General features: G+C 45.7%; 1 protein-coding gene across 1 annotated transcript in view; it reads right to left on the bottom strand.

The window, feature by feature from the left end:
• Positions 1 to 15,736, bottom strand: part of LOC134352133 (extracellular serine/threonine protein kinase FAM20C-like) — a 120,626-nt gene that overhangs the window by 22,803 nt on the left and 82,087 nt on the right. The window contains exon 4 of the mRNA XM_063059360.1: positions 1,777 to 1,869. Coding sequence (XP_062915430.1) covers positions 1,777 to 1,869 — 93 coding nt within the window. The remainder of the gene's footprint in view (positions 1 to 1,776; positions 1,870 to 15,736) is intronic.

Below are 15,736 nucleotides of genomic sequence, written 5' to 3' on the forward strand. Positions count from 1 at the left end.
CATTAGAAGCCATAAGGAGCCATAAGGAGGTTCGACACTCGCCTGCAGGAAAGATGTAAATACGGTTGAAAGAGTACAGAGAAAATTTACAAGGATGTTGTCAGGGCTAGAAGACCTGAGTTAGAAGGAAAGATTGATTAGGTTAGGACTTTATTGGTTGGAATGTAGCAGATTGAGGGGAGATTCAACAGAGGTACACAAAATTATGAGAGGTGTAGCTATGGTAAATGCAAGCAGGCTTTTTCCATTGAGGTTGGGTGGGACTACAACCAGAGGTCATGGGTTAAGGGCGAAAGGTGAAATATTTAAGGGGAACATGAGGAGAAACTTCTTCACTCAGAGGTTTATGAGAGTGTGGAATGAGCTGCCAGTGCAAGTAGTGCATGCAAGCTCAACGTCAATGTTTAAAATAAGTTTGGACAGGTACATGAATGGTAGGGTTATGGAGGGCTTTGGTCCAGGTGCAGGTTGATGGTAATAGGCAGTTTAAATGATTCGGCACAAACTAGAGCAGATGAAGGGCCTGTTTCTGTGCTGTACTTTTCTATGACTCTAAACTTGAGTTGTTTGCTTCAGAGTATCAAAGGCTGAGGAGAGACCTCGTAGAAGGTGATAGAATTATGAGAAGCATAGATAAGGCAGCCAGTCAGAATCTTTCTCCCAGGTAGAGATGGCAATTAACAGTGAATATTCACTAAAGTTGAGAGGGAGAAAGATTAAAGATTAAAGGCGATGTTGCAGGGGAAGGTTTTTACATAGAAAGTGTTGGGGGCAGCAATGGGCTGCCAAGGGTAATGGTGGAAGCAGATGTGATAATGGCATTTCGATAGGTACATGAAGGTGCAGGGAATGGAGGGAGATGGATTTACCAGGATGCTGCCTGGATTAGAGAGCATAGCTTATGAGGATAGGTTGTGTCAAGTAGGGCTCTTCTCTTTGGAGTGAAGGAGGATGAAAGGTGACTTGATAGAGGTGTACAACGTGTTAAGAGGAAAGGTCGAGTGGACACCCAGAGATTCTTTTCCCAGGATAGATAAAATTTTAAGGTGCACCAAGGTGTAAAATTTTAAGGTGAACATGAGATTCTGCGGATGCTGGAAATCCAGGGCAACACACACAGAATGCTGGAGGAACTCATCAGCTCAGGCAGCATCTATGGAGGGGAATAAACAGATGATGTTTCAATCTTGAAGAAGGGTCTTGGCCTGAAACGTCAACTATTTGCTCATTTCCATAGATGCTGCCTGACCTGCTGAGTTCCTCCAGCATTTTGGGTGTCTTGCTCATAACTTAATGCTGATTGGAGGTAAGTATAGAAGAGGTGTCAGAGGTAGTTTTTTTTTACGCAGAGTTGGGCGTGAGTAACACTCGACCGGGGGAAGTGATAGAGCCAGGTACATTAATGACATTTAAGAAACTCTTATATATGCTCATGGATGACAGAAAAATGGAGGGCTATGTGGGAGGGAAGAGTTAGATTGATCTTAGAGTAGATTAAAGGGTCAGCACAACATTGTGGGCTGAAGGGCCTGTACTGTGCTGTAGTCTTTTGGTTTCGATGTTGTATGAACGTAGAAGAGATGTGTGGGCTGAAGGGCCTGTACTGTGTTGTAGTGTTTTGGTTTCGATGTTGTATGAACGTAGAAGAGATTTGTGGGCTGAAGGGCCTGTACTGTGTTGTAGTGTTTTGGTTTCGATGTTGTATGAACATAGAAGAGATTTTTGATCCAAAGGTCCCGTTCCCGTGCTGTACTGTGCTGGGTACAGAAGTCTCACCTGTCCAGATGAAAGGCAGCAATCTCCGAGTTGTGTCTCTCGTAGTCGGAGAAGTAGAAGAAGTCAGGAGGAGTCTCCTGCTCCCTGGTTTGCCTGGAAAAAAAACACTACAGTTTAACGAGACTTGTCCATTGGCAAGAGACACACAGATAAGAAAATGCTGTTTACTTTTACTAAAAATTTAAAAAGTAATAAGTACATACAGTACTGGGTAAAAGTTCGAGGCACATATGGATATATAGCTATGGTGCCTAAGACTTTTGCACAGTACTGTAGCAATTTTATGTACGACATTGTACTGTTGCTGCAAAATTTTAAAAAATACCTGTCATATGTGAGTGATGATAAAGCTGATTCTGATATGGGTCTCTATTGTGGACTGAGAGTGGGAAGGGGGCAGGGAGAGGGGAATCATGGTTGGGAAAAGGGGAAGGGAGAGTGGAGGGAGCGGGAAGCCCTAGAGAGACATTCTGTAATGATCAATAGACCAATAGTTTGGAATCAAATGACCTTGCCTGCTGTCTCAGAGCCAGGTGTGTCTGCACTCGCACCACCCCCATCCCTGGCACTCCTTCTCTGCCACCTGTCCCACACCCCTCCTGCAATGCTCCACCCTCACCATTCCCAACATCCGTTGCTCCTGCCAGATTTACAAACTCGCTCTCCACTCCACGTTGACAAAACAGTACTGTGCAAAAGTCTTAGGCACATATATCTAGCTAGGGCGCCAAAGACTTTTGCACAGTACTGAATACGTCACCATACACAACCCTGAGATTCATTTTTTGTGGGCATACTCAATAATTCCATAATAGAATAACAGCCATAATAGAATCAATGGAAGACCACATTAACTTGGGCAGTCAGCCAGTGTGCAAAAGACACAAACAGTGCAAATATGAAAAGAATGAAATAATAATAATAATAAATAAGCAATAAATATCGAGAACCTGAGATGAAGAGACCTTGAAAGTGAGCCCAGAGGTTGTGGGAACAATTCAATGATGGGGCAAGTGAAATTGAGTGAAGTTATCCCCTTTGGTTCAAGAACCTGATGGTCAAGGGATAGTAACTGTTTCGGAAACTGGTGGGGTGAGTCCAGAGGCTCCTGTACCTTCTTCCTGATGGCAGCAGTGAGTTGAGAGCATGTCCTGGGTGGTGGGGTCACTGAAGATGGATGCTATTTTCCTGCAACAATGCTGCATGTAGATGAGTTCAGTGGTAGGGAGGACTTTACCTGTGATGGACTGGGCCACATCCACTACTTTTTGTAGGATTTTCCATTCAAGGGCATTGGTGTTTCCATACTAGGCTGTGATGCAGCCAGTCAATATACGCTACACCACATATCTAGTCAAAGTTTTAATAGCATGCTGAATCTTCACAACTCCTAATAATGCAGAGGCACTACAGTGTTTTCTTCATAATTGCTCTTACATGCTGGGCCCAGGACAATCCTCCAAAATGATAACACCGAGGAATCTGAAGGTGCTGACCGCTGATCCTCCAACGAGGACTGGCTCATGGACCTTTGGTTTCCTCCTCCTGAGTCAATAACGAGCTCCCGGGTCTTGCTAACGTGGAGTAAAAGGTCGTTGTTATGGCACCACTCAGGCAGATTTTCAATCTCCCTCCTGTATGCTGATTTATCACCCCCTTTGATTCGGCCGATGATAGCGGTGTCGTCAGCGAACTTGAATATGACATTGGAGCTCTATTTAGCCACACGGTTATAAGTGTAAAGAGAGTAGAGCAGGGAGCTAAGCACACAGCCCCCTGCTTTACTCGCGTAAGGTAAAAGCCACCTGAAGCACCTTCAATTACTCCAAAAGACTGAGGTTTGGTAAAATACTGAAAGGCTTTTATTCGCTGTACAATACGACCTCCGCAGTGAGTGTCTGCCCCCGGACTGAGGGGGAGGGGCAAGGCCAACACCTTTATACAGGACTCTGTGGGAGGAGCCATAGGGGCAGTCAGCAGAGGGGTGTGTCCAGACAGGTAACCGAGTTACAACATATATACATGGTTTACCACACCACCCAGGCTCTTCCTTAAGGAAAAGAGCAGTTAATTCCCTGACGTAGGGAATGAAGGCTGGTGTCAATCAGATTACAAATGCACCATCCAGGCCAAGCTCTCTTCTCACTGCTACCATTCGGAGGGAGGGAGGTATCGTTACCTTAGAACCCACACCACCAGGTTCAGGAACGGTTATTACCCTTCAACCAACAGACTCCTCAACCAGTGTGGCTAACTCCACTCATCTGAACACTGAACAGATCAGAACCAGGTTTAATATCACCGGTAGGTGCTATGAAATTTGTTGTCATGGGCTGCAGTACATTGCAATACATAATAACAAAATCTGTGAATATATATAGTCAAATTCAACAAGTAGTGAGGTAGTGTTCATGGTTTCAATGTCCATTCAAAACTAGGATGATAGAGGGGAAGAAATATAAACACAAAATAATCTGCAGATGCTGGGGTCAAAGGATAAAGGGGAAGAAGCTGTTCCTGAATCGTTCAGTGTGTGCCTTCAGCTCCCGTACCTCCTCCCTGCAACCTCTGGAGTCACTTTCAAGGACTCTACAACTCATGTTCTCAGTATTATTATTTTATTTTTTATTTTCGTAATTTGTCTTCTTTTGCACAGTGGTTATTAGTCAGTCTTTGTTTTTGTACAGTTTTTAGAAATTGTATTTCCTTACTTTCCTGTGGATGCCTGCAAGAAAGTGGATCTCAGGGTGGGACATGGTGACATATATGTACTTTGATGATCTTTCTGTGTGATAATGATGAGGCTCAAATGCCAACTTCACAACAGGAGTGGCCAGGAGCAGCAACTCACCAGGAGACGTCAGAATCGCTCTGAGAACTCGGGGGTTTGTAAGCTAATGTAGTGGAACGAGCATGATGAGGGACGTGGCAGAGGTTACCATTTTCTGACAAAATTATTGAAACCGAGCTTTCTATTAGCAGAATGCAAATATACAATTTCTTGCTGAACAAAACAGTTCCTGCTCTCCGGTGAGGTATGGGGTCGCCCACGCGTGCCTCGTGCGACTAAAATCTGAACCACAGTCAGAAGCTGGGAGTCAGAGGGAGTTGCTGATACAGTCATAGAGCCCCACAGCATAGAAACAGGCCCTTAAGCCCATCTAGAGCATACTGATCCAATCTTCTGCCTCGTCCCATCTACCTGCACCTGGACCATATCCCTCTAAACCGCTCCCATCCACGTACTTCACTCAGGAAATAGCAGGGAGCCACACGGACCCTTGAATCTTCTGCAATACCCAATCAAATCTCGACTGATCCAGTTGCAACCTCAGCTCTGCATTCCTGCCCACCTTTCATCCTCATGATTTTCACAAATCCTTCCCCCTCTTCCTTACACATGTGACATCCTGTGTTTCAAAGACATGTGACCTTACTAAACTATGTCTTAAATTGGGATTCCTTAGTTTTAAGCTGTGACCCTGCCCTACGCCCCCCCCCACCCCGAACTTATTTATACAATGCAGAAATAGCCCTTTCTTCTATCATGACTCTGAGGGGCTTTCTAAAGCATTGAACCCTGCTAATTGAACCATCTGACCATTGGTAAGACCGTTGTTCGCGTGACAGTCAACCAACCAGATCAGTGAGTCAGACCAATATAAACACAAGCACTCGGCAAAACCCACAGTCAGTTGTGCACCTCGTCTACTGATGAAACGTTTGTGACCAAACCTCCAGGCCCGGTGAACAACCTGAGCACCAATCTTCTCGTTCATTTCATGCTACATCTACGTATCTCCCTCACAACTTTACGTAACTCTGTCATGCATCCCTTCCACTCCATGGAAAAGAAACCCAGTCCATCCCGCCTCTCCTTAAACTGAAATGCTCCTCCCCGGGTAACATCCTTGCAGAAACACAAGAGACTGGAATCTTCAGCAGAAAAAAAAATGAAGCAACACACATAAAATGCTGGAGGAACTCAGCAGGCCAGGCAGCATCCATAGAGAGGGAAAAACAGTCAACATAGGTGCTCAGTTCTGGTCGCCTCACTACAGGAAGGACGTGGAAGCCAGTGCAGAGGAGATTTACAAGGATGTTGCCTGGATTGGGGGGCATGCCTTATGAGAATAGGTTGAGTGAACTTGGCCTTTTCTCCTTGGAGCAACGGAGGATGAGAGGTGACCTGATAGAGGTGTATAAGATGATGAGAGGCATTGATCGTGCGGATAGTCAGAGGCTTTTTCCCAGGGCTGAAATGGTTGCCACAAGAGGACACAGGTTTAAGGTGCTGGGGAGTAGGTACAGAGGAGATGTCAGGGATAAGTTTTTTACTCAGAGAGTGGTGAGTGCGTGGAATGGGCTGCCGGCAACAGTGGTGGAGACAGATACGATAGAGTCTTTTAAGAGACTTAGTAAAATAGAGGGCTATGGGTAAGCCTAGTAATTTCTAAGGTAGGGACATGTTCAGCACAACTTTGTGGGCCGAAGGGCCTGTATTGTGCTGTAGATTTTCTATGTTTCAGGGCTGAGACACCTCACAAGGATGGAAAGGGTAAAGAAGTCAGAATAACAAGTTAGGGGAAGGAGAAGGAGTAGAATCTGGCAGGTGATAGGTGAGACCAGCTGAGGGAGGAGGTGAGTGGGTGGTGGAATGGGGTTAAAGTATGAATCTGGCAGGTGATAGGTGAGACCAGGTGAGGGGGAAGGTGAGTGGGTGGGAGATGGGCATGAAATAAGAAGCTGGAAGGTGATAGGTGGAATAGGTAAAGGCTGAAGCTGACAGGACAGGAAAGTGGACCATGGGAGAAAGGGAAGGAGGAGGCGAACCAGAGGGACGTGATGGGCAGGTGAGAAGGGATGAGAGGTGAGCCAGGATGGTAATGGAAAAAGAAAGAGGGAGGGGAGAGAAATTATTGGAGGCTACCCAGACAGAATATGAGCGTTGCTCCTCCAACGTGAGTGGCCTCATGGTGACAGTAGAGGAGCCCATGGGCTGACATGTTGGATTGGGAATGGGAATAGAAACGGGCAGGTGATGAGTGAATGCTGGTGAACCCATGTGAGGCGGGAGGAGGCCGATTCTGCTGTGAAAGAAAAAAACTGCTGGAACAACTCCGAGCATTCGAGCCGTATCTGTGGAGGGAAAGGAAATGCTGACGTTTCAGGTCGAAACCCTGCATTGTGCTGGATCTCTGCTCCACCCTCACCACCCACGTTCTACAGCAGCATGAGCGGAACAGTGATAAAAGAAACATCGTTCATCTGGAAAGAATGCAGAGATGATTTACGAGGATGCTGCCAAGGACTCGTGGGCCTCAGAGGTTGCACAGGCCGGGACCTTATTCCCCGGAATATAGAAGGCCGAGGGGCAACCACAGAGGCTCGTTAAATCACGAGGGCCATAGATAGGGTGAATGCACAGTCTTTTTCCCAGGGGAAGGAAGCCAAAAACTAGAGGGTATCGGTTTAAGACGAAAGGGTGAAGATTTAAAATGGATCTGAGGGGAGGGTGTGTGTGAAATTCCTCAGAGATCAGTGCGTATATGAATTGAGCTATCAGAGAAAGTGGTTGAGGCAGGAACCAATAGTAACATTCAAATATTTAGATGGGAGGTGTTTATTAATTTTTATTGAGATAACCCGCAGAATAGGCCCTTCTGGCCCTTTGAGTCGCACCGCCCAGCAACTTCCCCAGTTTAGTCAGAGCCAAATTACAGGGCAATTTATAATGACCAATTAACCTACTAACCAGTACGCCTTTGTACTGTGGGAGGAAAACCAGGCGGTCATGGGGGTGAGTGTACTAACTCATTCCAGGCAGCAGCGGGAAATGAGCCCGGGTCGCCTGTACTTTAAAGCGTTGTGCTACCCACTACACTACTGTGTTGTAGAGGGATATGGGCCAAACGTGGGAAAGTGGTATTACCCCGCTGGGCACCATGGTTGGCATGGGCTAGATGGGCTGAAGGGCCTGTTTCGGTGCTGTATTAATCTATGGCTCTAACTCCACACAACATCACAGGCGTGGCCTAACCAATTGTAACAGGTTGTCCCTGTTCTTGTACTATGTCACAGTCAGTGAAGAGTGGAACATTCAAGCTATTTAAAATATATGTTAATACGCATTCTTCACTACCCTATCTATGTGCTGTTACTTTCAGGGACCTCAAGCTCCCTCTGTTCACCAACACTCCCTGGGGTCTTGCCATTTACTGTGCATGTCCTATCCCACTTAACCTTTCCAAGTCCATTGCTACACATCTGTCAGCAGTAAATCCCATCTGTCATTGTTCAGAAGAGTCGGAATTAGAATCACTGACACACAGGACTGTGCAAAAGTTTTAGGCACATACTGTATGTATAGCCAGGGTTGCCTAAGAGTTTTACACAGTACTGTAGTAATTTTATATATTGCACTGTACTGCTGCAAAAAAAAATCAAATTTCATGACAAACCTGATTCTGATATGGGTCTCTATTGTGGACTGAGAGTGGGAAGGAGACAGGGAGAGGGGAATCATGGTGAGGAAAAGGGGAAGGGAGAGGGGAGGGAGTGGGAAGCACCAGAGAGACATTCTGCAATGACTAATGGACCAATTGTTTGGAATCGAATGACCTTGCCTGGTGTCTCAGGGCTGGGTGTGTATGCACCCACGTCACCCCCACCCCGGCACTCCTTCTCTGCCACCTGTCCCACACCCCTGCCACATCGCTCCACCCTCACCATCCCCAACGTCCTTTGCTCTGCCCAGATTTACAAACTCGCTCTGCACTCCACATTGACAAACACAGTCTCAGGCACCCCAGCTATAAATGTATGTCACGAAGATCGTTGTTTTGTGGCAGCAGTACACTGCCTAGCTTGGCAGTACAGTGCAATGCTTAAAAAATTACTGTGTTACAGTAAAAATAAATAAATTAAATAAGTATCTCTAAATAAATACACTAATTAAATATTCTAATTTCAAAAGGTGCAATAACGCAAAACTGAAACAAATCGTAAAAGGGCAGCATGCGGTTAGCGCGATGTTATTACAGCTTGGGGCACTGGAGTCCACAATTCAATTCCAATGCCATCTGATAGAAGTTTGTACGTCCTTCCCATGGGAGTGTGGGTTTCCTCCGGGGGCTCCGGTTTCCTCCCACACTCCAAGGACGGACCAGTTGTAGGTTAACTGGTCGTTGTAAATCGTCCTGTGATTAGGTGAGGGTTAAATCGGGCGATAGCTGGGTGATGCGGCTCATCGAGCCAGAAGGGCCTGTCCCACGCTGTATCTCTAAACAAACAAACAAATAAATAAATAAACTAATCGTGCGAAAGACAAATAGCGAGTTAGCATTCAGGGGCTCATTGTCCGTTCAGAGATCTGATGGTGGAGAGAAAGAGGCTGGTTCTCAAACGTTGCCTGTGTGTCTTCAAGCTCCTGTACCTCCACCTTTGTGGTAGTAATGAGAAGAAGGCATGTACAGATTAGTGAGGGTCCTTAATGATGGATGCTACCTTCTTGAGTCACTTTAAGGGGCATTTAGACAGACACACGAGCAGGCAGTGAGTGGATGAATCTGGACTATGTTCAGGCAGAAGTGCTGTGGTTTAAGTCGGGATCATGGTCAGAACAGTCATGATAGGCCAAAGGGCCCCTTCCTCTATTACCTTTCAATGTGCTATAGAGTCGTGGAGCAACAACAGCTCAGAAATAGACCCTTCGGCCCAATGAATCCATGCTGACCACAGTGTCCCGATGTCCTGCGCTTGGCTCATATCACTCGACCTCCTGCCCCTATCCAAGTGCTCCTTAAACAAGACTACTGCAATCAGTCTACCTCGTAGCTGATCAAAAACTAACCAACACATCACCAGCACCAGCCTACTCACCATCACGGACATATATACAGACACGTGTCAGGAATAGGGCCGGCAATATCACATAGAATCTCATCTACCCTCCTCATGGACTGTGTGTCCCACTCCCATCAGGGAGCAGGCTACGTAGCATCCACACCAGGACCACCAGACTCAAAAACAGTGAGGCCGATCAACATCTCTGCCCACTACCCACCCCTCCACATGCCCCACTATCACTGCTTTATCATTTCCTGTCAGTGTCATCCAACGTACAAGCACTCCTGTGCCAGGCATCACTTTATGGACATATAATCAATCTCCGTATAGGCTATCCAATGTATTTATATTTCTCTTCACTCTCCTCTCCTATTAGATTCCTTCTTCTTTAACCCCTTCCCTTTCCTACCCACCTGGCTTCACCTATCACCTCCCAGCCAGTCCTCCTTCCCGTCTCCCCACCTTTTCATTCTGGCCTCTTCCCCCTCCCTTTCCAGTCCCAAAGGAGGGCCTTGGTCCAAAGTGTCTTCTCTTTGTTCATTTCCACAGATGCTCTCTGATTTGCTGAATTCCTCCAGTGTTTTGTGTGTGTTGCTTTGGATTTCCAGCATCGGCAGACTTTCTCATGTTCATATTATTCAATTATTGTGGGTTTTTTTTTGTCCTGTATCAGATCTGGAGTAACAATTATTTCAGTCTCCTTTACACTTGTGTACTGGAAATGACATTACCCCCTCTCGACAACCTATCGAGAACCTCAGGGTTCTCTCCTGAAATATCCTCTCGATATCTAGCCTTTGAGAACCGCAGGGTTCTCTCCTGAAGTAACCTCTCCGACATCCAGACTGCTGAGAACCTCAGGAACTTGCGTGCTTCAATCTCCTGGTTCCGAATGCCCTGTGGGGTGAGCCTCCTTGCTCACAGCAGAGTGCTTACCCAGCCCGTATAGCGGCAGACCCACCAACAGTGTGAGGCACCCAGCTCCCTGTGAGGGAGGGGGACCAGAAACTGTATGCAGGACTGAAGGTGATTGCAGGCCACATAACCCCTTAAACAGTTTCAAGTTCAAGTTTAATTGTCATTCCACCATACATGGATACCCACTAATACAGCGAAATGAAACAGTGTTACCCCAGGGTCCAACGTACAAAACACAGTACCAACAATCATACACAGCACAAGGTACATATAGCAAATATAAGACATCAGTAAAACGCCATCACACAGAAAACAGTAATAGCCCAAGACCCTGGGTCTATAAATGGCTTGGAATCCCAATGAGAGTCATACAGCACAGAAACAGGCCCTTCGGCCCAAATGGTCCATGCTAACCTGGATGGCCATCTAAGGTCATCCCATTTGCCCACGTTTGACCCATAACCTTCTAAACCACGAAAACCAGCCTCCCCTACATGGATCCTGTCAACACTTCCTGCTGCCTCGGGTAGCAGCCAACATAATCAAGGACTCCTCCCACCCCAGTCATTTGCTCTTAAAAGTTCAAAGTAAATTTATTATCAAAGTATACATGTGTCACCATACACTACCCTGGGATTCATTTTCTTACAGGCATTCACAGTAGAGTAAAGAAATATAACAGAATCAGTGAAAACCAACATGCAAAGACTGACAAACAACCAACGTGCAGAAGACATTCTGTGCAAATAAAAAAATATGCAATAATTAATAAATGAGTAAATAAATAATACTGAGAACATGAGGTGTAGAGTCTTTGAAAGCGAGTCCATAGGCTGTGGAATCATTTCAGAGTTGAGGTGAGTGAAGTTACCCACACTGATTCAGAAGCCTGATGGTTGAAGGGTAATAACTGTTCCCCCTGCCATCAGGCAGAAGAAGCAAAGGTTTTCTCTTCCCATGGTCACGGTAGCACCCTGGTTAGTGCAATGCTTTGCAGTGCCAGCGATCAGGGTTCAATTCCCACCACTGTCTTTAAGGAGTTCATACCCACCAACATGCCAGAGGAGAAATTTGTAGCATTGGCAAGACAACATTTCTGAGGATCTATCCAGATCCCAATATATCGATGTGATTACAAAGAAGGTATGACAGGGGCTATATTTCATTAGGAGTTTTGTTAGATCTGGTGTGTCACAAAGACATTTGCAAATTTCTACAGATGTGCCACGGAGAGCATTCTTACTGGCTGCATCACCATCTAGGATGGTGGAGGGGGCACTGCGCAGGATTGAAATAAGTTGCAGAAAGTTGAGAGGGGAGACTTGCAGCATGGGCAAATGCCGGTCTTCCATAAACCTTGCCCAGGCCTGCATCCTGGAAAACTTCCAAGGCACAAATCCATGGTCTCATGAGATTAACGGAATAAAAAAATATATATACTTACTGTAATTTACAGGTTTTTTACTTATAAGACCATAAGACAAAGGAGTAGAAGTCGGCCATTCGGCCCATCGAGTCTGCTCTGCCATTTCATCATGAGCTGATCCATTCTCTCATTTAGTCCCACTCCCCCGCCCTCTTACCATAACCTTTGATGCCCTGGCTACTCAGATACCTATCAATCTCTGCCTTCAATACACCCAATGACTTGGCCTCCACTGCTGACCGTGGCAACAAATTCCACCAATTCACCACCCTCTGGCTAAAAAAATTTCTTCGCATTTCTGTTTTGAATGGGCGCCCTTCAATCCTTAAGTCATGCTCTCTCGTACCAGACTCCCCCATCATGGGAAACAACTTTGCCACATCCACTCTGTCCATGCCTTTCAACATTCGAAATTGCATTGTATTGCATTGCACTGCTGCCACATGATGACAAATTTCATGACATATGCCAGCGATATTAAACCTGATCCTGATTCGGAATTTGTGGAGTGATGATATCAGAATTCAAGAACACATCTTCTATGTGGAAAAAAAAATCTACTTCCTGACACATCTTTAGGACAAGGAGGATGTGGGTGGTAAATCTGTGGAGTTCAATGCCACAGACAGCTGTGAAGACTTAGTCATTGGGTATACTTAAAGCAGACGTTGATAGGTTCTTAATTAGTCTGGACATCAAAGGTTACTCGGAAAAGACAGAATGGGGTTGAGAGGGATAAGGAATCAGCCTTGATGGAATGGAGAAGCAGACTCGATGGGCCAAATGGCCTGATTCTGCTCCTATGTCTTATGGAAGCCAGAGTAGTGAAGATGAAACGTAGACGGGCACAGGGTGAATTCCACGTAGACAGCGCCGGAGGTGGGGATTGACCGGGGTCTCTTTCGCCACGCAATCAGCCCTGTCACTGTTCCCGTGTTGACTTCTGTGAGGAGGGTGGAGGAGAATATTGGCCGGTGCCTCCTTGCCACTGGCTCGTCCCCTGGCACAGCACAAGAGTTTCCTAACAACTGCTCCACCGTGGGGAGTTAAATGCTTGCAAAGTGAGTGAACCCTTTAAATCAAAAATTGACAGCTCTGGTTTCGGTGTCAGCTGGGGGTGGAGTGGTTTGCACTTTTGTCTTCTGAGTCAAACGACTGCGGGTTCTAATCCCATTCCAGAGAGTAGAGTTTAAAATCTGGAGCGGCACTGTTGGACTGGGAGATCATTACGCTGTAAAACTGCAGTTAACATAGCACTGTCACAGTGGCAAAGATAGGGATTCGATTCCTGCCACTGTCTGTTAGTATTTTGTACGTCCTCCCCATGATCTTGTGGGTTTCCTCCGGGCGTTCCGGTTTCCTTCCACACTCCAAAGGCATAAAGGTTAGGGTCAGTGAGCTGCTAGCATGCTGCGTTGGCCCCGGAAGCACAGTGACTGTTGTGGGTCGCCCCAGTACATTTTCACCTGTGTTGGTTGTTGAAGCAAATTACGCATTTCTGTTTTGATATATATGTGACAAATAAAGCTAATCTTTGTAAGCTTTTTCATCCTTTCAATTATTAGTGGAGGCTGGAGTGACTTTGGAAGCAGTTGTCAGTGGAAGTGCTGTGTGATAAGGCACACAGCCCATCTAGGAATGTGCTGACTGAGCTACTGGGACGCTGCTGGACGGGGGTTCTGCTCTCGGCCTACCACTAGGTGGTGCTGGCGAGCCAGGCAGAGCCATGATGGCAGTGACTCACAGCAGAGGCTGTGGTCAGCCAATCTCACAGGCTGCAGACAGTCTTGTCCCTTCATGTCTGCATGTGCGTGTCTGTGAGAGAGAGAGAGGTGCAGAAAATCTGTGTCTGCGATACTTTCCTTTTGAATGTGTCTGTATGTACACATGCATCTCTCATGTGCTTGTGTGTGTATGCCTGTTTGTGTATGTGAATGAGGCTGTGTGTGTGTGTTTGTGTTTGTGTTTGTGTTTGTGTTTGTGTTTGTGTTTGTGTGTGTGTGTGTGTGTGTGTGTGTGTGTATATCTACGTACAGTGACATGCAGAAGTTCGGGCACCCCTGATCAAAATTTCTGTTACTGTGAATAGTTAAGTGAGTAGAAGATGAACAGATCTCCAAAAGTCATAAAGTTAAAGATGAAACATTCTTTTCAACATTTTAAGCAAGATTAGCATATTATTTTTGTTTTGTACAATTTTACAGTGAAAAAAAGGAAAGGAGCACCATGCAAAAGTCTGGGCACCCCAAGAGATTTGAGCTCTCAGATAACTTTTACCAAGGTCTCAGACCTTAATTAGCTTGTTAGGGCTATGGCTTGTTCACAATCATCGTTAGGAAAGGCCAGGTGATGCAAATTTCAAAGCTTTATAAATACCCTGACTCCTCAAACCTTGTCCCAACAATCAGCAGCCATGGGCTCCTCTAAGCAGCTGCCTAGCACTCTGAAAATTAAAATAAATGATGCCCCAAAGCAGGAGAGAAGGCTATAAGAAGATAGCAAAGTGTTTTCAGGTAGCCATTTCCTCAGTTCGTAATGGCAGTTAACAGGAATGGTGGAGGTCAAGTTGAGGTCTGGAAGACCAAGAAAACTTTCTGAGAGAACTGCTCGCAGGATTGCTAGAAAGGCAAATCAAAACCCCCGTTTGACTGCAAAAGACCTTCAGGAAGATTTAGCAGACTGTGGAGTGGTGGTGCACTGTTCTACTGTGCAGCGACACCTGCACAAATATGATCTTCATGGAAGAGTCATCAGAAGAAAACCTTTCCTGTGTCCTCACCACAAAATTCAGCATCAGAAGTTTGCAAAGGAACATCTAAACAAGCCTGATACATTTTGGGAAAAAGTCCTGTGGTCTGATGAAGTTAAAATAGAACATTTTGGCTGCAATGAGCAAAGGTATGTTTGGAGAAAAAAGGGTGCAGAATTTCATGAAAAGAACACCTCTCTAACTGTTAAGCACGGGGGTGGATCGATCATGCTTTGGGCTTGTGTTGCAGCCAGTGGCACCGGGAACATTTCACTGGTAGAGGGAAGAATGAATTCAGTTAAATACCAGCAAATTCTGGAAGCAAACATCATACCGTCTGTAAAAAAATCTGAAGATGAAAAGAGGATGGCTTTCTACAACAGGATAATGATCCTAAACACACCTCAAAATCCACAATGGATTACCTCAAGAGGTGCAAGCTGAAGGTTTTGCCATGGCCCTCACAGTCCCCTGACCTAAACATCATCGAGAATCTGTGGATAGACCTCAAAAGAGCTGTGCATGCAAGACAGCCCAAGAATGTCACAGAACTAGAAGCCTTTTGCAAGGAAAATCCCCTAGACAAGAATTGAAAGACTCTTAGCTGGCTACAGAAAGCACTTACAAGCTGTGATACTTGCCAAAGGGGGTGTTACTAAGTACTGACCATGCAGGGTGCCCAAACTTTTGCTTCGGGCCCTTTTCCTTTTTTGTTATTTTGAAACTGTAAAAGATAGAAATAAAAAAGAAATCTTGCTTAAAATATTAAAGAAATGTGTCATCTTTAACTTTATGCCTTTTGGAAATCAGGTCATCTTTTACTCACTTAGCTATTCACAGTGACAGAAATTTTAACCGGGGTGCCCAGCTGTGTGGTGAAAAAGGCACAACAGCGCCCCTTTCACTTCAGACAGCTGAGGAAGTTTGGTATGGGCCCCCAAATCCTAAGGACTTTCTACAGGGGCACAATTGAGAGCATCCTGACTGGCTGCATCTCTGCCTGGTATGGGAACTGTACC

Source organism: Mobula hypostoma, chromosome 9 (assembly GCF_963921235.1).
Source record: "Mobula hypostoma chromosome 9, sMobHyp1.1, whole genome shotgun sequence".
Lineage (NCBI taxonomy): Eukaryota > Metazoa > Chordata > Chondrichthyes > Myliobatiformes > Myliobatidae > Mobula > Mobula hypostoma.